Source organism: Gymnodraco acuticeps, unplaced genomic scaffold, assembly GCF_902827175.1.
Source record: "Gymnodraco acuticeps unplaced genomic scaffold, fGymAcu1.1, whole genome shotgun sequence".
In the NCBI taxonomy this organism is placed as follows: Eukaryota; Metazoa; Chordata; class Actinopteri; order Perciformes; family Bathydraconidae; genus Gymnodraco; species Gymnodraco acuticeps.
The window spans coordinates 2,167,001-2,189,279 of NW_022990274.1; the positions used below are offsets into that span (position 1 = coordinate 2,167,001).

At 41.9% G+C, this 22,279-nt stretch overlaps 1 protein-coding gene across 2 annotated transcripts; it reads left to right on the forward strand.

The window, feature by feature from the left end:
* Positions 1-1,764: 1,764 nt before the first annotated feature.
* LOC117549460 (uncharacterized protein C21orf62-like) lies at positions 1,765-20,146 on the forward strand. 2 transcript variants are annotated; one of them, XM_034221394.1, is made up of 3 exons: positions 1,765-1,860; positions 3,870-4,005; positions 13,485-20,146. In XM_034221394.1, the coding sequence occupies exon 3, from the start codon at positions 13,548-13,550 to the stop codon at positions 14,295-14,297; it is 750 nt and encodes a 249-aa protein (XP_034077285.1). In that variant the 5' UTR covers positions 1,765-1,860; positions 3,870-4,005; positions 13,485-13,547; the 3' UTR covers positions 14,298-20,146. The 2 variants fall into 2 exon arrangements, with proteins under 2 accessions (XP_034077285.1, XP_034077283.1); XM_034221392.1 differs by lacking the exon at positions 1,765-1,860 and adding an exon at positions 3,365-3,776.
* The last annotated feature ends 2,133 nt before the right edge of the window (positions 20,147-22,279 follow it).

The window sequence follows — 22,279 nt, forward strand, 5'->3', positions numbered from 1 at the left end:
CTGGTGTCAGTGGGACTCACGACGGAGCAAGGGCTGGTGTCGATGGGACCCGAAACAGGACAGGACACGGTGTTGGCAGGACCCCCGGCAGAAGAGCAGTCGGCGGGACCCCCAACGGGACAGGACATAGGGTTGGCAGGACCCCCGGCAGAAGAGTAGTCGGCGGGACCCCCAACGGGACAGGACATGGAGTTGGCAGGACCCCCGGCAGAAGAGTCGTCGGCGGGACCCCCAACGGGACAGGACATGGAGTTGGCAGGACCCCCGGCAGAAGAGTAGTCGGCGGGGCCTCCAACGGGACAGGGCATAGGGTTGGCAGGACCCCCGGCAGAAGAGAAGTCGGCAGGACCCCCAACGGGATAGGACATGGAGTTGGCAGGACCCCCAGCGGAACCTCCAACGACACTTGAGTAGGGACTAGAGAAGGGACTTGAGTAGGGACTGGGGAGGGGAGTTGAGATGGAACTCGAGAGGGAACTCGAGAGGGAACTCGAGAGGTGACTCGAGAGGGGACTTCAGAGGGAACTCGAGAGGTGACTCGAAAGGAGACTTGAGAGGGAACTCGAGAGGTGACTTGAGAGGGAACTCGAGAGGTGACTTGAAAGGAGACTCGATAGGGCACTTGAGAGGGGACTCGAGAGGGAGCTGGAGAGGTGACTCGAGAGGGAACTCGAGAGGTGACTTGAGAGGGAACTCGAGAGGTGACTTAAAAGGAGGCATGAGAGGAAACTCGAGAGGTGACTTGAGAGGGGAGTCGAGAGGTGACTTGAAAGGAGGCTTGAGAGGGAACTCGAGAGGAGACTCGAGAGGGAACTCGAGAGGGGACTCCAGAGGGGACTCCAGAGGGGACTAGAGAGGGGACTCCAGAGAGGACTCCAGAGGTGACTTGAGAGGGGACTCGAGAGGGAACTTGAGCGGGGACTCGAGAGGGAACTTGAGATGTGGCTTGAGAGGTGACTCGAGAGGGGACTCGAGAAGAGACTCGAGAGGGGACTTGAGAAGGAACTTGAGAGGAGACTTGAGACGGTCGGTTCGCCGACAGAACACGGGGGGCTGGAGTTGGCCGGAATGACGACAGGACACGGGGAGCTGGCGTTTGCCGGTACGCCGACAGGACACAGGGAGCTTGCGTCGGCCGGAGAGCCAACAGGAGACGAGGGGCTGGAGTCGGCAGGTACGCCGGCAGGACACGGGGAGCTGGCGTCGGCCGGAGTGCCAGTACTGGAGCCGAAACTATGGCTGCTGGGGCCGGTTCTGGAGCCGGAACCATGGCTGTTGGGCACGGAACAGAAGCCTGGACCCTGGCTGTGTGAGCCAGGTAATGGAGCACGGAAGCATGGCTGTGTGGGCCGGTACTGGTGCACGGATTCATGACTTTTTCGGCGGGTTCTGGAGCCTGAACCATGGCTGCTGGGGCCAGAACTGGGGCTGGAACCATGGCTGCTGGGACCAGAACTGGGGCCGGAACCATGGCTGCTGGGACCAGAACTGGGGCCGGAACCATGGCTGCCGGGGCCAGAACTGGGGCCGGAACCATGGCTGCTGGGGCCGGAACCATGGCTGCTGGGGCCAGAACTGGAGCCCAACGTATGGCTTCTGGGGCTCGGGCTGCTAGCCTGGACTTGCGACTCCTTCTCCTAGGAGCCTTTTGGAGGCTCCGTGGACCTCCAAAAGCCAGACGAGTAACCGAGAACGGCTCCTGGACAGGAGCAAGACATGGGGAAGGAGCAGGGGTTGACTCCAGATGGAACACACCGAGACGTTTGGTGTCAGGCTTGGAACCGGGAGGCAGGAGGCCAGCACGCCTGGGGTTAGCAGGCCGGGAATCACACGCCAAGAGGAAGTCCAAAATCCAGCCAGGTAAGAACTTCACTAAGCATGGTTTCTCAATAGCCATCTGGTGCGCCTCTGCCAGAGCAGCCTCTCTCTGCTGAACACCGGACGCTCCCCTCCACCTATCAGGGCAGCAAGCCAAAGAAAAGGAAAAACTTAGTAATTCCAGCTCAAATGGATCTGCTGGGCCCATCCTTGGTTGGTTCCTTCTGTCAGGGTTGAGTGAAGCAGGCAGGACCCAAATGCAGATTGCAAAGACAAATACCTTTATTCCAAGGCCAAAAAACGTCAAAAACAGAACACTACCCCGTGACACAGTCAAAGACACACAAGGAACCAAAAGTGTCAGCTAAATGCAATGTAACCAACAATGACAGACAGCAAAAACAGAACTTAAATACACACAAGACTAATCAACGAAACAAGAGACAGGTGAGGAGGGAGGAGAAAACACAGGAGGGACAAGGTGAACACAATCGGGTAATCAGACAGGAGGGAACACAGACAGAAAGCAACAGGCAAGACAGGGGGTGAACACTTAATAAAACAGGAAACCAAAGACAGAAAAAGACAAGACACAGACAGATCGTGACATATTCATTAATACAGTACCCCCCAGTCTGTAACTAACCATCAGTTCTTCAATCGCAGTCACTCAGGAACTCCTCGTGAACTAACCATTAACTATCTAGTTGTTCCTTATTCACTACTCAGTAACTAAGCACATTTTGTGTACCTTATTGTAAAGTGTTTCCGGTGAGGGAGTAGCAAGCTGATTGGCGGATGCAGAGCCAGTGCACATACACATGACATGGATCCCTTCACAGCACAGTGAGCAAGCAGTGTCTTAAAGCGGATTTCGGCAGCCAGAAAAGTAAAGGGAGGAGAGGTGTAGTGTGAAATAAATTAGGTAGATGGATTTGAGCCGCTGCCTTCCGAATTAGCTGCAGAGGTCGGATGTTGTTGAAAGACCACATTATGAGTTTGACTGTGAGAGTAGTAGTAGTGATCAATCCTGGAACCGCAGTGAAAGCTAATTAATAACAATTAGCATTTATAATATTGCAATCAATGATAGAATATACTAAACATTCTATTAAAGAGGCCCTATTCTGCTTTTTGGATTTTCCCTTTCCTGTAGTGTGTTATAGGTTTCTGTGCATGTAAATAGTCTGCAAAGGCTAAAATCCCTGTGTTCCCTCCAGAGGGAGTTTCTCTCCCACACCCTCCCACCCTGCCTGAAAGGCATCCATTGGACTCCTTTGTTTACTTCTGTGAAATAGTGACACTATGTAACACTTGCGATTCTATTGGCTAGGTACGTTATGGAGCAGGACATTTCCATCTCTAAGCAATTGACCAATCACAACCGACCAGCTAACCAATCAGAGCAGACTGGTCTCTGGTTTCAGACAGAGGGTGAAAAGAGGTGCTGCAGCACAGGCAGTATGAACAAAATAAAGAGCTTTTTGAACATTAAAGCATGGAAATGTGTCACAGAAAATACTAAACCTGAAAATGAGCATAATAGGGCCCCTTTAAATATATTTTGGTGTAGCTGAAAATGAGAATTATATGTATTCTTTGAATTCAAATATCCTTTCAAGCTTTATATTTATGTGGCTGCATTCTTCTCTATGATTCTCCATTTATGTTTAGCAAAGAGAACACAATGTTTTGTAGTAGAATGGATGTTGGAAAACCAAACAGCCATCATTCATTAGTAGTTATATTTCTACCACAAGATGGTAGCATATCCAGCCATTCCATGTAGGGAAGAATTTCTGCCTGGAAATGAGAGGCGGGTCCCAAAATAGAAGGAGAGTGAGGCAGCGGAGAGAGGGAATGAGAAGAAAGATGAGAAGTGAGTGGAGAAAACGGAGCGTTTGAGTCTCTCATGCTGTCACATCTGAAGCAAAGTGTATCCATCCGGGGTCCAGAAAGTAAGATCTCTCTCTGTGTTTCTCTCCCTCCTTCCTTCTCTCTCTCTCCTTCCCTCCATCCTGACCATCTCCCCCTCTCTTTGCTGTGGTCAGACAGACAGATGAGTTTTTCCAGCCAGCCAGCAGACACATGTGGAAGCTGCTGCTGCCCTCCCTGCAGAGAGCTGGGTAGACGATCCTGGAGCCAGACGGCAGCAGCATGCCCCCTAACCGGCTCTGAGCTGTCCACGTAAGTACGCCACACTCACATGCATGTGCTGTCAGAGGGAGGCTTGTTCCATGGTCTGTCTGCTGCATACACACTCTGTACACATGCTGATGGCGCACACTCTGAACACATGCTTTAAATTAAGTTGTTTGTGCTTTTGCCTCTAACTGATTCACCGGGAGCAATACATTTGCCGTGGGAAGTTATTCAGGGTATATCTTTTAAATCAGAAACATATGGACACACGTCCAGACAGCTGAGTTGTGATGTCATCTGTCAGCCCAAACCAAACATTCAGGTTCCATCGCCTGATAGGAAGATGAACCGTCCAATGCCTACACATGTCTTTTTTAATGTTTTGTTATGTATATCTTTAAGGGTCATTTAACCGAAATCACAAAAGACATTACTTAACACTTATATTATTTTAGTTTGTGCAGAAGGTATATCACTGCCACTTTTTCCATGATCTTTGCAGAATTATCAGCATCTCCTCAAACAGCCTGGATAAAAGTAAAATGGAAAAATATTTTCAAAAGGATCTCCTTGTAAAATGTAAACTATAGAATAATGGAACGTATTAATCCAACCCAGTCACTATGACTCTGAACATAGAAGGAAATGGTGATGCTGTTTTAGTGGTGAGGTCAGGGTGGTTTGCTTGGATAAAGCATGAACTTTAATTCAGGAGACAGCTGTTCACTTCCTGTTTCCTACTCACAGTCAAGGTTATTTAACCTGTTAAGCCCCAAGGTCCCCCTCGGCGGGTCCTTTTTTCTTTTTTTTTCACGACACTGTGTCTCAGGGGATCTTAATATTTAAGAACCTATTAATGTGTTATACCAGATTAACGGGAATAATCTCAGCTAACTGACCAATGACCAATATGATCAAAAGACTTGTTCAATGGCATTAAAACGAGAAAAAACGCGGCTGAATCGGTTAATTGATAGGTTGATAATGTTTCTGTGTAATATATATATTTTTTATAATCCATAATTCCATTTTGATGGAAAAATCGGAGAGTAAAAGTTAGCTGCTAATGGTAGCCACCAGAGTTATCGCAGCTTCCGGTCTTGGCTATGCGGCAGTCTCACACACACACACATTACCAAATAAGGAGTATGTGGGAGTTCCCCTCGATTCCATTGGCTCTGACGGTTAGAAAGAGATGTCAATCAGCAAAATCGAGCAAGGGGGGCCAGAGATAGGTCAAATCCACCCAAATGACCCCAGAAGTGGTTTCTTTTTGCTAAATCTCTCTAAAAAGGTCAGATTTCACTTGTTTTGCATCAATCTTGATACAGGGTTTGGATTCCTAAAGCTTTTAGTCTACCATCCCATCATTCATTTTTTTGGACGGACACAATAATTTACATTTTTTTACTGTGTTCAATCTGAATTTACTTTAAATTAAAAACATCTATATTGATTCTGACACTTCTACATCCAACTCACAGGTGTAACCTTGCTTTGAGAAAAAAGATTATTAATTTAATCCTTTTAGAAGGGAAGATATGGTCATTTGTTCTGGGAATGTCATTTTCGAGCCTGAGACCTGAAAAACAGGCTCGGGGCTCAACCACATCATCTATCGTTCCCTAACCAAGTTTTATAACCATGACGAAAAAAAACACTTCGCAACCGATCCAAATAGTTTTTGGTATTTTTGCCTAAATCAAACCAAACAATGTCAGATCATAAACCAGCTGAAACTGTTTTGGACGACACAGGAACATGATGTTGCTCCTAGTACTGACGGGGGCGTTAGATGAAGCAAACAGGCGACCGTGTTTCTGTGGCCAAATGTTCAACTAAACCTCCATTCTAGTCTAGTTCCATTCTATATTTGTTCCTATTGTCTGACATTGGGAAAGAGATGTCTGTAAATCAGCTGACATTTTTTTAAAGTAAATAAACTACCCATTATAAACACTTGTATAGCCCTTATTTAGGGTCTAAAAGTTGTAAAATACGCTCAAAGCTGAATCAAGAGTTGAATCAGGAATTATTTTCCCTCTCTTCAGGAAAACTCAAGTGCGCATGGTCTATGGACCCAAAACCCAAAATTCTGGGTTATTTTGAATCTGCACTCGGTCCGTCTGAGTGACTTCCATATGAATGTAACCCCGCCTCCAACGCTGTATCGAGTTTTCTTTGTACATCCATGGGTCGGACCAGGAAGAGTTTCTATGTTGTTCATATTAGGGACATGACGAGCATAAATACAGTGTGTGTCTAGGTGCTTAAGAGCCAAAAAACCTTGTAGAAGCCGTAGAGAATCAATCTCAACGAAAGGAATTGAATCCAAGTGAAGTCTTACCTATAATCACATTTGATCACAAATGAAATAGTGTAATCTGGATTGATTTGGTGTAAGTGTTGCAGATGTTAACCCTACAGATCCCTGCCTTCTCTTTAGAAAAATGCTGTGTGCCAATGTGCCACCTTCCATTATATGGAGAGGAGGCAGACTTCGTTATAGCTGATATTTCCAATTCTCAGCCACTCACACAATAACGATCTAAGCATTACAGGTAAAAGAAAGATTTGTATTTATTTTTTAAGGGTGAACTCTACCTTTTCAATAAAAAAAACCGAATGTAATAATAATCCTAAGAGTTGACAAAATCTTTGATCTGGGCCTTTTTTACAGCCATCGTGAAATGTCATAACAAGACACTTTTCATGTTATAACAACATATTTCTATACCTAATATCTACACCTGTATAACATGTATTTCATTACCATTAAATTAGAGAAATATAATGTAAAGTAAAGGACTGGTGAGACTAATACTGTGAAGACACATGCAGGCTGCCATGGAACCACTACTGCTGTGCTCTCTTTCAAACCCCTGAGAAATAGTTTGGGGAAATCAAGTTTTCTCTCCTTCCATCCCACTACGCTAACAAGAGGCTGGAGATTAGCCGCTTATGAGACTCTAGAGTTTTGTTTTATAGCCTGCTAACTTGATTCCACTGTACAGTAGTCAATAAAAATAAACCGCCTGCGAGAAAATGCTTCAGCAGCTGCCACTGTATATGGAGATCTGCATTCAAGTGTAGGGAAAGGCTGAGAGGAGGTAAGTAGCACGTGAACAGGCTGCAGTGTTCACTATCATACCACAACTGAAACATTTTGCACATGGCATCGTTTTGCATAATCTTTAATTCCACACGTTTTATGACTTCATGACAAGAGGAGGTTATATATAAAACAATTACATGTAAAGGGTCTATGTTAGTATTTACCTGCATGCATTATTATGTTGAATTCCTTAAAGGAAAAGTGATATTCTATATTTGTATATCTTGGTAAAAGTCCTATGACTGAAGTGCCAGAACAAACGGTTAATTGATCTTAATAACTGTGTGTCTATCCAAAGCCATTGCATCCTCCTCTGCTGAGCCATATGGGCCAAATACCATAACTATGTAATTATCCGCTCCTGAACAAATATATATCAAAATAGTCCCCAACAAATACACTTCTGCCAGAAACTACTATGCTGTTTAAGGAAATCAAAGAGGCTTTCAAAAAACGATTAAGTATTTATGAAAGGTATTGAAGCAATAATTCAATATTTGATGTGTGTTATCTAATCAAACACAGGAACTTGTTGTGAATATATAGCCAAAGCTGTTTGGAATACGCTTGTTTTGTAACTTTTTTTCTCTGCAATGCTTGTTGTTGTTGTTGTTGTTGTTGTTGTCGTCGTGCAGGGGTTGGGTGGTTTGGAAATGTGGCTGGGGAAACCTGTAAACCCAGCAGAGTGATTTCTTAAGTTTTGAACAGATGAAAACTATCAACTAAACTAGAGAATTAACATTGTTCTTGTAATCGTAAGAAGCTCACCTGAACATGGGCGGCATATCGCTCTGTATATCGCTCATATAGTCAACGCACTGAAAAAACTGAACCGTTGACCTTAATTAAATGTAATATGGCATGTTTAAGTGGCTATTATATATATGCAGAACTTCTTATTACTCCCCATCGCATGTGCTATCACTCCTGACGAGCAGAACATTAAAGCATAGAAAATGTCAAAGTAGAGGCACAAAATAAAATATGAACTTGAAAATGAGCAGAATAGGGTCCCTTTAAAGATAATTTCATTTTGTCAGCTGTAATTTTCTTAACAGTATAAATAACTATCACAACGCAAGATAAAGAAAACCCTTTTCAATGCATTTTGCTGTTTATGTAGTAAACCCACACCAATGTGTCTCTGTAGTCGCGTGGAGCTGCAGCTGCTGAGGGAGAGGAGTGAGAGACATTGGAAGGGATGGGTGTCATGGAAGAGAGGGACTGTAAGAGAGAGGAAGGGAGGATTAGGGTGGGTGCCTGTGGTGGAGCATGATGTCAGAGGAATGTGTTGAGCCTCTCCTTTAACAAGCCGTGGAGCCGTGTGGAGCCCCGGCCACCTCAAGATTCTCCTCACACACACATACACATGCACACACACACACACACACACACACACACTTCACCCTGTTTAACTCTTCCTGCGTGCCGCATGCACGCACATACACTCGCTTTCACATACACACAGGATCCAAATGTTGATAGGTTTACACTCAATAACTTTTAAGTTAAATTTAAGCTAGTTTATTTTTTACATTTTTCTATGTACATACATGATTTAGAAATTAAAGGTAATATTATAATAAATCTTTTTTCAATGCAAGACTCACATTGTCATTAAAGTATTGTGAAATGTGTTTTCAGTGGTTAGTTTCATTTTAGTTACTCTCTCAGCATCCGGTCCTGCAGCTGGGGTTTGTTTCAGGGATTACAGAGATGGAGATGGAGGAAAGGAAGGGAAAAGAGAGAAAACGGAGGAGAGGGAAGAGAGGGGAGACAAGGAGAGAAAAAGGGAGAGGAGCGAGAGACATTAGAGAAAGCAAGGACAGGCAGATGGAAAAAGAGAGAAAATGACTGTGTGGGAGAGCCAGACGCTGGGAACAGCTGGGAGACGATGACTAATAAAAGCAGTGAGGTAAGGATGGAGAGACAGGCTGTGTGTGGAGGGCAGCTGCTACTGTAAACCAACCTCAGTGAAGTCAAGAGTATTTATAGCAGGGTGACCCACCCTGCCTGGAATGCCTCCATTAGACTCCTTTGTTTACTTCTGTGACGTAATGACATCACTATGTATCACTTGCGCTTCTATTGGTTAGTGCTCCATCACATTGTATGTGATAGGCTAAGGGGCGGGACAGCTCTAAGAGGTTGACCAACCACAACAGAGCCGGCCAGCTAACCAATCAAAGCAGACTGGGCTCTGGTTTCAGACAGAGGGTGAAAAGAGGTCTGCAGCACAGGCAGTATGAGAAAAATAAAGAGCTTTTTGAACATTAAAGCAAGGAGACATGTCACCGTAGAGACACTACATACTAATATGAAACAGAGTGAGCAGAATAGAGCCTCTTTAAAGTCAAATGTTTGTACTCTTTCCCACTTGGTCAAAGAGCTGTAATATATACAAATGGTCATTTCCTGAATGAAAACAAGATAACATTTACATTCATATATTTTCCATCCACCTGTTTTTATGCACAAGTTTGTTTAGCGATTACATTTAAATGCAACAAAGTTCAATAAAAAACAGACATAGTGATTAAATCCTCCTGTAAGGGAGCCTAGGACTTGAACCTCTATTGATGCCTCCACTCCAGGTGTGAAGAAAGGAAAAACAGCAGCAAATGGAGCGATGAGAAGACCATAACCGTCTCCATTAATACTTTAAACTAACATTTGTTAACTTAAAGGTTCATAATATCAAACGTAGAACGAGGCTGATTTGCATCAACACTGCATGTCCAGGGGTTCCCAGCAATACACTCAACAAGTGTTAGTAGACGGGATGAGCGGTTCTGCGTAGACGTGTTACCTGCACCAGAGCTAGAGGGACCAGTAGCTGGCCATGCAGGACGCTCTGTGGATGAATGATAAACTGAGTTCTCAATGAGAAGAAGACAGGAGTTGGTATCTTGTCCAAGCCAGTGTTTAATTCAAGTGTGCACACTCTGTGGGCCCAGATACGGGGCTTGCGAGTGTCTCAGCGTTCCGCAGAAGTTAATAGAGTTAATGATCTTGTTCTTAGTTTGAACTGTAAAATTGGATTTAAACTCATCTAAAACATAAGATAAGAGTTGAATTATTAATTAAATCAGTGTGTGTTTATTTAGTTGTTGGTTTTATTCTTTTACATTATGCATATCCACAACCAAAGTTCAAACTATAGTTTTTTTTATCCTTCATGGTGGTTTTTCTAAACTCTTAATATTTAAGTGCTATAAATTAATTGCTAATTAAGTTTTTTTTCACATTCTACGAAAAGGTTACATCATGAAATCTGGAATAAAGTTAGGGAACATTCCTTTAAAAGGTAGCCCATGTGAATAGTACACAGGCTGCAGAGAAAAGGGAAGTGGCACCTCAAATGTGCGTACGTCTTGTACAGTAAACCCGCTAAATACTTTGTTAGAATCCCACATGAGTGAGGAAAAGGCATGATGGGAAAAGAGGTCAATGTCAACAAGTCCAACCACCCACAGCATATAAATATACACATGAAGTCTTTGAGTAAATTATTAGTGTACATTACAAGTTACTTGGTCTGGTCTCGTTAAAAAAGGATTGCTGAATGTGAATCTGCCTCACCCTGCACAGGTTCAATTGGTTTCAGAATTAGGTATAATAGCAAGTTAGTTACAAAGTAGGAAATGTTCAACACAGTCTCACGGCATTTGGTCGCATTTTTTTCGTGTCACACAGAACGATTTTAAAAGCAATGTAAATAATAACAAATTAGAAGGAAAAAAAGATTTAAAAAAATACAGATTTCAGGATTCTGAGGCTCTGAGCCCCATTTCTCTTCCTCGCGGATGGCAAAAAAACTCTGACATTATACTATTTAAAATAAAAGGGTTAGGCTTAGGGTAAGATATTGAGTAAGAACATGTTTTTATGAACCACACAGCTTCCGGTCTTCCAAGACCCGACAGGACAAAAAGACGTGGTGCAGGCACGAAACATACTACCAATAGAAATACATTGCTTTTAAAATCGTTCTGTGTGACACGAAAAAAATGAGAAATTCGTGTTGGTGAACACGAATCAATAGATTAAATTAATTTCGGGACTATAACACGAAATGCCGTGAGACTGGGTCTTATACAAAAAGAACATATGTTTTAATCCTCAAATCATGATACTGTGATAATTCAATATTCTTTTTTTAAATGATATTGTTAACAGCCTTAAACGGTGCAACCAAAGCTATCCTGTTCACAACAATGTCTGTTTATTGTCAGTTTCAATTTCAATAACGGATCAAAATCAGGAGAATTGAGTTGCGGTCGAGAAGTCGCTTTCACAGCTTTATGTTGTTGGTTCTTTTTTTTACCAAAATATTTAAATGGGGCAGTATTATTGCAAAGACCAAAGAGTGCACACAGCGGCACAATCTTCTATCTAACAAATACAAAACTAATCAACAACAGCACTTTTCATTTGCAAGTGCACAGGTAAAACAGCTAAGCCTTTTAATGTGGCATGTGTTGACTAAAATCAAAGTTCCTGTAATGAAATAAACATCCCTTAGACTTTTAACATTCAACCCAATACAGTCGGATTTATCAGTAAAATGTAAGGAGCCTAGTACATGGTAATCTTTGGTACCATATGTGGCAAATGTTTTTCAGACTCAAGTAGACTTTGTCCAGCTTTACAGTGGAAAGTGCTTCACTGTTTAAACAGAAGGGTGGGGAGAAGTTTTCTCTGGAAATGAAGACTGCTTATTCAGTCCTCTTTTCAACCGTTCCTGATGGGGAATTAAAGTCCAGTGTTTCATTATTTCGGAACATTTAATGTGGCTGGCCGCTGCCTATTTCACCACAGTGCAGCAAGGCGCAGGAAGTTTTATAAGCAGCCGTCCCAGTAGCCTGGGGCCTGAAAGGACCTCTCTAGTAAAATTGGAGAGCAAGAAATAAGTGGCTCAATTATGTGTGTGTGTGTTTGTGCGTGCACGCGTGCGTGCGTGCGTGCGCGCGTGCGTGTGCGTGTGCTGTACTGGAAATAGAGAGCTGATTTCAGTTGGCTGTTGGTCTGAAGCTGGCCTCCACATGTTGTAAAAACACAGACGCAAAGCAGAAGCAGGTTACTACAGGGCACAGAGCGAGAAAAAGACTTTCTTTGTGTGTCATGTGCTTTTAGTGAAGCAAAGTACTGCTGCGAGTCAAGGGGGGGGGGGGGGGGTAATACTGAGCTCGGCTCTTTGATGAGAGTTAGCATCAAAATGTAATTCGAGTACTGCTGTCTGACTACACAGTATTTATTTGTTGTTTGTGTAAATGTAGACCCCCACATATATAAGAACAAAGACTATAACACACTTTTGCGCAGCATCTATTATTAATCTTGCAAGCTTAGTGAACCCGGAAATGTTGAGTACCCCAAAGTTTTATGATAGCAATGTATAATACGGGTCCCCAGCACAAAGAAACTGCTGGATGGTAACTTGCATATGTTGGCAATTTGCACAATTAGCATACATTGCGTTAATCAGCAATAATTTGTATTCGCAGGGGGCCGATTTTCACTTCTATGAGTGGTGTTGCAACCATTGGATATAGAGAGCAGAAGATGAAAATGATTGCCTCTACTGTGGACAATTATTTTTCAAATGGATAAGTAATTTGTCCAATCCAGATGATCGTGAGTCCACTTAAACTTCAAAATCGACCCAAAATGAATCAAAATCAGCCTTTCTGGTTCAAACTGCCATTTTGGATCCTGAAAATGTCAGAAATGCATTCAGCATCCTCAATAATCCCTGAAACCACTCAAAAATCTACCTAATCGGCAATGCCAGTTTTTAACTATTGTCAACATACAGTAAGCTATAATGCTAATTAATGCTAAATACGCAACTTGTGCTAATTGTGCTAATTGCCCAACATCCCACCAATAGTTAGCACCCGGCATTTTCTATGAACTGGGTAGCCGTACTATACATTTCTAACATAAAACTTTGGGGTGCTCAACATTTCCGAGTTCACAATAGGACTCTATGAGCTAACAACTAGACTTTACAGTATGTGCAATATAAAGTTAAATATACCGCTTTATTATTATTATTATTACTGGCTTCTATCTCTAATTTAGACTACGCAACTATGCTAACACAATCTGTAATAAATCTGCAATATATACTTTTACTTTCACTACTGTTACCTGGCTGCTATCACACTAGACTACTACGCCACACGCTCGACTAACTTTATTTTATAAAACAAATTACTTATTGTTTTCCACCTGGATGGGTACTTTTGTAAATTGTGATTCGTATCATTTCTATCTCTAATATTTTATGCATGCCTCCTAATTAATATTTTGCCTCTTCACTTTTGCTGTCACAATGTGCTTCCCCGAATAAAGGTATGCTAACTCTGATTCTAACTTTATTCTTCCAAACATTTCTTTACAGCTTCGCCCATTCCTCTACAATCCTGTCGCTCCACTTTGTGAAGATGTAGTCTGTTGGATCTCCATGGAGATGTCTCCAAACACCGTCTCCTCTGTCTTGTTCCCATGGTCACTTTGGCTGCTGTTCTTCCTGACCCCCGTCACCCGGACAACCAGCTCCGCCCTCTCCTCTGAAGCTCCTCCGCCGGCCAATACCACGCTGCTGTTTGACAGTGGCACCAGCCTGCGGAACTGCAGCTGCTCCGCGGCGCTGCGGGACTGTGACGAGGCTCTGGCCAACTCGCTGTGCAGGTGCCACACGGCCCCCCGCTCCGCCCTCCCCCGCGCAGGCCTCACAGAGCCCGGGACCCTCACCGTGTGGGTGAAGGAACTCTGGGTCCTGGAGGAGCTTCTGAACAGCAGCAGGGTTGGCCATTTGCGGTTGTCTTTTTGTGGAATAAAACCAATGGACAGTCAGTACCTGGCTCTGCTGGGTCTGCAGACCCTCAGGATCCACAGTGCAGTCCCAGAGGCCCCCTACCCCCACCAGGAGATGACCATCTCCCCAGCAGCGGGGCTTGCGATGGAGATAGAAACCTTCTCCTTTGACATCTCCTCCTCCCTCCACGTGACCTTTCTGGATGTAGCAGTTCTCAACGGGCTCTCTGCCCTGAAGGCGTACAGTGTTTTGGGACCACCTGCTCACACCCTCTCCCAGCACTTCCCCCACCTGGCCTTACCCCTTGCTCTGCCATCCACTGATACTCCTGGTGACCCTACAGACCCCAGTGAGCAGGCCTCAGAGCCTCCACTGCTTTTTACGTTTGTCTACTAACAACAACACGCTCCTATCACTGAAAAAACGAAAGCGTTGACTTTAATTAAGTGTATTATGTCAACAATTTACACACATTTGTATTAGGTTAATTAAAGGTAATAATATTACGTTGAAATAAAAGTATTAGGTTCAACCTTATATTATTGCTTACACATAACCTTATTCAGTTATGTGTAATTTGTTGACATTTCAGTTCAGTGTCTTCAGTGTATTCAGGCCCATGCATGCAGTACAAGGGACAACTGGTGCGCAGGAGTTACCAAACAGCTGGATGTACTGTAGGAGAAGTTGCACATGTGGAATATAAGACCCTTTTGGTTGACAGGCTGCTGTACTGTCAGTCTGGCCTACAGGTGGCTTTGAGCCGGGGCTCCAGAGAGGCTGACATCCCTCTCCCCCTGATGTTCATCCTCAAAGGAGAATGTTGACTCCAGGATTGTCACATGTTTGCTTCCCACCCCTGAAAGATAATGCAGACAAACACACAAACACAAGGTTTGAGAACGTTAACAGAAGCTACCTAGTCATGCCTTTCTTTAGAATATTGTTGGTATCCTTATACAACATAAATAATGTTGAAGCTGTAACGACCTTGATTCTCAAGTCTATCTATGCGATGCTTTACTTGTGCTAATGTTTTGGAACTGCAGCTCATATTTGGGTGTAGATACATGGTGTGTTTACATGCGGAAATATTATCATGTAAGCACAATATAAATGCTTAACAATGTACTAATGCTTCATGGATCATACTGTAGGGCTGTGAGCTGAGAAAGAGGGAATTACAATTTAAATATTTCTTCCCATGTCCACATTCATGGCAGGAAGAAGACATAAGCCCGTTTTTAGGTAAGTGAGTTTTGGGTTGCCAGGTTGTGAACAAATATTGGTATTTTACTTTCTAATAAGCAAAATAAAGTTAATTATAAAAGTCAGTCGATAATTACTTTATTAAATTATTTACGTTTAAATTAAATGATTATAACATTGACACTCTTTATAGCCAAAGTAATTTAAGCAACTTGGCAACTTCTAATTATAATGGCTGTTAAGTGATCATAAAGCATTAGTCAATCATTTGTTAACCAATTGTAAAGGCAAAAATAGTAACTAGAAAAAGTTTTGTTTTTTTACTAGAAAAAGTAAAAACCATTTAAAAGTTTGCCTTACTAGGAGGTACCAAATATGTTTATGCGGAGGAATGAGTTCATGGAAAAAAGCTTATACAAGAACAAGCTGTTAACATGGTTCACTATTAGAGCTAATGTTGGATCTCATCAAACCTTCTTATAATCTCAATAAGAGCTTACATTTTTAAGCTCTTAAATGGAGTGTTAGCGGCTTATTTGCAGATGTTCTCGTAAATACTACTCTCCGTGTTCACTCTGACAATAGGTAGCTGGATGCCATACAGGCCATGGTTACGCCTGACATTATAACACAAGTTATTATGGAGGTCACATCACTGCGTGTCCACATCTGGCCTTGAACATTTTCTTTCCAACTGCCAATTTTCACATTGGATCCGGAACACTTGACAGCGTTGTGAGCTCAAGCTGGTTTTGTAGCCCAGCTTTCAAGTGTTGATCCGATGACACCCAGCAGGTGAACATGTGACAAGTGTAACCACAGTGTAGCTACAACTGTCCAGACGGAATCATACACCACAACAATAATATCCACAGGGTGATATGTTCAAGACCCCACTAACAGCTGCCAATATTGTGTTAGCTCCTCGCCCATCCAGGTGTAGTCAGATATATCAAGGCAGTTGTTTCTGATTGACATGAAGGCAGTTGATGAGTGGAAAGAGAAACTTGAATATATCAGTGGAGAAACTGAGAAATTAACGATGTGTTCCTCCCCCAGTGCATTGTAGCTAGATGTGAATGATGAGAATCCTGTCCCAGGCTAATTGATTTGATGTATTAATGAGGTTTTAATCCCAAAAGTGAAGCACATTTTTCTCGAGTCGCGCCCGGACCATTGAACATTTGCCACTTGGTCGATGAGTTAGTTTGACGCTGACATCATGACGTTGTTTGATCAGAAATGAAGGAAAGCTGTGTTGGCTATGATCAATAAATAATCATAAACGCCCCACATGTGGATGAGTTAACACGATTTTAAAGTAACATGGCGTGTATAACAGTAACATGGCCGCCGCATTTATTCCTTATTTAGATGACTTCATTTGTAGTGTTGGCGAAGAGGCTACATTGTTAGCATAGACCTGATCGAGCTCCATTGAGAAAACAAGTGTTTTAAAACCGGTTTGCTTGGCGTCTTGCGGACGGAAATAAAGTCAGAACCCTTCAAATCTGCATCATATAGTTTCAACAGCAAAATTGGGTTGTCTTTGGTTCAAACTGCTGTAGTAAATCAGATAAGCGTGTTAGCAATACATACCGCGGTCAAACTTGTGTTGCTCTGCACCGTTGGTTTGAACACAGCATAACACAAGGACAAAGACTGTTAATAAGAACCACCAGAGGCATTTTCGTAGGACGAGGGTTTTTACAAAGTAACAGAGAGTCCTTAGGGGCCCCATGCCCCTTTAACTCCGAGGTTTAATGCAGCCCTGGATTAAAGAATGTTTATCCAACTGGATTAAAGCCATGCCATATTTAGTAAATTGTAAAGGGTTTATAGATGTCTGCGTTGTATCTACAGTTCTAATTTGCAACATGTGGCGGCTCTTGTAGTTCACCTTCATGCTGCAGTCTCAATAAATGACTTGCTGTGGGGAAAGGAGAAAGCAAAAGAACAAATGCATGCCTCAGGGATCAATAGAGCACAATAAAAAACAAGATGTTCTGTGGCAGCTGATTCCAGTGAACACTGGCTGGAACCTGTCCAAACAATCCAGTGTGGGGTCAGCCTGTGCACCGGGGCTGGAGGATATCTTCAGTCGGGAAGGGAGCTCTAAAAGTGGTTTAACTTTGTTAAAGATATATATTTAAAGTAAATTATAGTCTAATTGTCTTTTGTCCAGATTAGGACAGCTGTCCGGGGCAAAAACATAGAAGATAGTATAAGTAAACAGAAAAATGGAGGACAAGGACTGTGTCAGTCTGCTGTGGTATGAGGAGGCGCAGTAGGCTGCTGCGTTTTCCCAGCTGCTCTTATTGAGTGCAGATGGCCTAATAAAACAAGTTGTTTTGTAACAGGTTAGAATGGACGGCCAATTAACAAGATTGTTAGGACCCTATGTCACCAGGCAACTAATAGCACTGTGTTTGGATCAGGACAATGACTGTTTAGTTGATTGAGTTATGCACTTATTAGCACGCTAAGAGCCAAGATGGCTGCTCTCTTTAAGGATAGAGCAGGCGTCACTCTGAATTTCCCTGAACTTCCTCAGTGGTCTGCGTTTTGTCTCTGGATAGTATTTGCAGTCACTTACGCTGAATGTGAGAGGGATTACAGGAGAGTTTGGAAAAAAAGAAGTCAAGGTTGTTTCATGCTTTTGTCTGCTCTCTGGTTCCAGCTCATATCCTGTGAGAGACTTGCTTAAAGCTGCTCTCACAAACACAACCCAGATTCCAGGGCCAACACTTCTGTTCCGCAGATCATTCAATCACCCTTGTGTGTGTGTGTGTGTGTGTGTGTGTGTGTGTGTGTGTGTGTGTGTGTGTGTGTGTGTGTGTGTGTGTGTGTGTGTGTGTGTGTGTGCAACATGGGTGTGTGTCATCTCCTTTTTGCCAACTTCACAGTAAATGTTTCACTCATGAATGATTGGGTTTAATTCAACATCACAGTGATACATTAACAGATAGAATGTGTGCAGTACAAAGTTGCTCAAAAGTCTCACGGTGTATAACTTAATAACTCTATAGTTTTCTATATTTAAGGGATCAACTCATCCAAAGAGTTTTAAAACAGCTTCATGATGCAAACATTTGAAAAAAAAGAAAGGACAAGAGATGCTTGTCCAGTTACTCCCAGAGGAACAGGGATGAAACACTGTGTCAGGATTTTGCACCATGTTGAGTGCCTCTAATTTATATACCAAGAACAATGTGGTAATTAGAACAAATCAGAACAGTGCTACTTTAGATGCGTTAAAACTTACATTGCATATTTTACATTAGCCATGAGTCTATTGTCGCTACTGCAACTATTGATTCTAAAATTTGATTTCAACCTGAATTATTTTTCAGTTTTCAGTTATTTAGTTTTGTATGTTTATGTCAAATGTAAGTCCTATACTATTATGTTAGCTCTGTTTAGCTGCTTACTGCTCCACTTTGTTTACCCTCTGGTCTCTAACTGTGTCTGTCTGCTGCTTAATGCTGAGCACACTCTGTCCAGTGGCCTTTTACTGAAAACAGCTCAATGAAGGCTGAATGGAACTGCAAAGGCACATTAGTGGCCTCCATCATGCTGTGTAAGTCGCCTTCTTCTATGACACTTGCCATTATTTGAGCTTATCTGTCTTTATTTAGTTTTGTGTGTACTTTATTTGTTCCTGCCGTGTTATTTGTTAAAGCTGCACACTTGCAACATTTGCACTTGCTGCTTCTTTCCACTTCATGGTAAGGCTCTCTTTTGGTACCTGGTGCTTTTATTGATTTTGTGTTCAACTGCAGACACTACCACCCTCTGCACTGTCAACAAGACACTTGCAGAATCCTTTCATTAGCAACCAAAACAGAGGTCCTTCCTGAATTGTATGGATAATATCATTACTTCATGTCTGTTTCCTGTGACAATTCTCTATGATCGATCAGTGGTCCACCCTGTTTTTGTTTTTTTGGCTAACCTCACTTCGGACCTCGACCATGGTGTTCCCAAAGAAAGTATAAACAACTTTTGCAAATGGAAACCAAACATTGCCAGTGGAGCTGATTAGAGCCCTAGCGGCTGTGCCATGCTGTGGAAATGTGGCATTACTGTTTCTTTAACTCTTGGGTATGGAAACAGGATGATGACTATACCGCCTGGGCCTGGGAGTTTTACCATGCCCCTTTTCCGAAACAAGACTTAACTGTGGCTCTTTCTTTGTTGAATGGAAACACATTTCATTATGCAACAGGCAAAATGAATGCCTGTGTAACTGCGATGATTACCATCTGGAAAAGAATACAGCCAGAGCATGGCAAGTTGCTCAGTAAAGAGTAGTTGGTACTGAAAGGCGTTCCAGACACCTTTTTGTTGCCTTTGCGCCAACATTTAACAGCCAGTGTTCAGCAGAGGAACAGACAGGGAGTTCACCCACCCATAACATTATTGCTCTTACCGAGAAATCCGCATTTAGTCACTCCCATCTGGTGAACGGGGTGATTACACACCTATTAATGCTTTTCAGACAGGATGTTCAGAGCAGGCCATGAGACTTGGTGCTCATGCTCCCTTCAGCACAGCATTAAAACGTCTGGAACATTCCACCACAAAATGATTGAAAATGAGATCACTGGGTTTTTTGGGTTCGACATCACTCTCTTGTGTTGGAGCCTCGACCTCCTTTTCTTTCTCTTTCTTTTTTTCTCTGTCTTGATCTTCATCACCGCACCTTAAGTAATGCATCAGGGAATGTAATTATTCAAATGTAAAACACAGATTTGTAATGTGTAAGCCAAGGCTAATGCGCCTTAGGTTGGAACACATGACAGCAGATCTGCATTTGTACAACTGTTGACATGTTGAGTGAATCGTGTACTGTTTTAAGAACGGCTTGTGTATTCAGGACTGGCTTGAGAGGTTTGATTTGTATATAATTTGGCTTATTTAAGAAGATTCCAGGAGCTAATTTGTTTATCATGAAAGACGATGTGGATTGTTCCTTTTGCCCACACACGTTATCCCTCTGTATAGCCTGAGAAAATAAAAGATTTGTTATAAAACCTTTTTTGGTTGTTTCTGTTTTTTTCCCGTGTAAAACTTCAGATTTCAGCTTTCTAGCTTCATCTATGTTGTTGAAGCTCCCATTGGTGATTACTACTCAGTGTATCTGCTGCAATTTGATCATTTGTAGCTTTCTTAAGACCACATTTCAGTGCAAGTCTTTCTTTCTTTGACCATATTGCTCATTTCTAAACATGCTACATAAACATTTGTTCTATGTACTCACCAAAGTTCATGTTTAGGTCATGGCAACAGGACAAGAAACATGAGCAGTCAGCAGGCATGATGAGTAATGGATTACATTTAATGGGAGTACGTAATCAGAATACAAAAAAAGGGAACTGTATTGGAATACAATTACATTGTAAAAATATTATTACAAATTGAGATTAGCATTATTACAATACATTTAGAAATAGAGATAGATATATTATAGGTAGACGTACTGAATGGATTGTCTTTATGGTTTATATTTAGGCTACTTTAATTATTGTTCATTTTAAATACATTTGTCTTTTTAATGCAGCAGGTGGACACCTGATTTATTAAACAAAAATACAGTTTGCTTTTGATAATGTATTACGTTTAAACGGCATTTGTAAACTATTACTGTTACACTTTTGATATTAGATATATTGTTTTCTTCTTTTCTAAGGTTACATATACACTTAATTAAAAAACATCTTACATTGTCACATTTTGTGACATGTAACTATTGTAATGAATTACATTTTTATAGTAACCCTCCCAACCGTGGCAATCAGACACTAAGAGACAGGGTCTAGAAGCTGGAGATAGTGTTATTGTGGAAAAGCTTTGGCTGTAAAGAATGGACCAACAAAGAGTGTGACGCTGACACAGGAGACTTGTGTCCCTCCATGACGAAGCTGCCAGTTCAGACATGGGAAAGAAATATTTGGCTTTGGACATTAACCAAATGTTATCATTTAATATAAATTAGGGTTTATTGACTACAGGCAACAGATCAGAACATTTACTTTTGTCGTTACATTTCCACATTTCAGCAATTAACACTGTGAGGTAGGTATGTTATTTCCATTAGGAATTATTGCTAAATCTCTGATAGTTATTTACCCAAATTATGCTCGCCTTCTCACTAAAAATGAAAAAATAACAATAATAAAACGATTATTGTTATGATTATGATTAATAATTATAATCATATATTTATATATATATATATAATAAAAAATGTGTATTATAATATTTTACCTGTGATAGCAGATGGATATATGTCTGAACAATAACTACTTATTCCATTCACATGAATTTGGGATCAGGTGCATTCAGTATGATGTAACTTCCTTCCGTACCCACGTCTGTGTTCATCAGTGTGTGATGGGGTGAGAAGATTCCTTTAGCTAGCTAAATGGTCAATGTTGGACTGCTGTTATAGACCACTATAACTAACAACACTTGAAATGTCAATTTTATTTTGAAAAAAAATGAAGATGTTGTGGAATATCAAGTGGAGCCTGATTTGCTGCTTAGAAATGTAAACATGTTATCAACCAGCTGGGAACTGGATCACAAGCACCAAAAACCTCAAATGAAGATTCCATATTGCAGCTTTAAATCATTTTTTCTTCACTTAAATTAAACAAAGATAAAACTGAGGTAATGGTTTTTGGAGCCAAGTCAGAACGTATAAAAGTTAGCGCTGAGCTTCAGTCTGCAATGTTCAAAACAACAGATAAAGCCAGAAATCTAGGTGTAGTCATGGACTCTGACCTGAGTTTCAACAGTCACATTAAAACAGTTACTAAATCAGCCTACTATCACCTAAAGAATATATCTAGGATTAAAAGACTAATGTCATAGCAGGATTTTGAAAAACTTGTCCATGCTTTTATCTTCAGTAGACTCGACTACTGCAATGGTGTCTTCACAGGTCTCACTAAAAAATCTATTAGGAAGCTGCAGCTAATTCAGAACGCTGCTGCTCGAGTCCTCACTAACACTAAGAAAGTGGATCACATCACTCCTGTTCTGAAGTCTTTACACTGGCTTCCTGTGTGTCAAAGAATATATTTCAAAATACTGCTGCTGGTTTATAAAGCACTGAATGGTTTAGGCCCAAAATACATTTCTGACCTCCTGCTAAATTATGA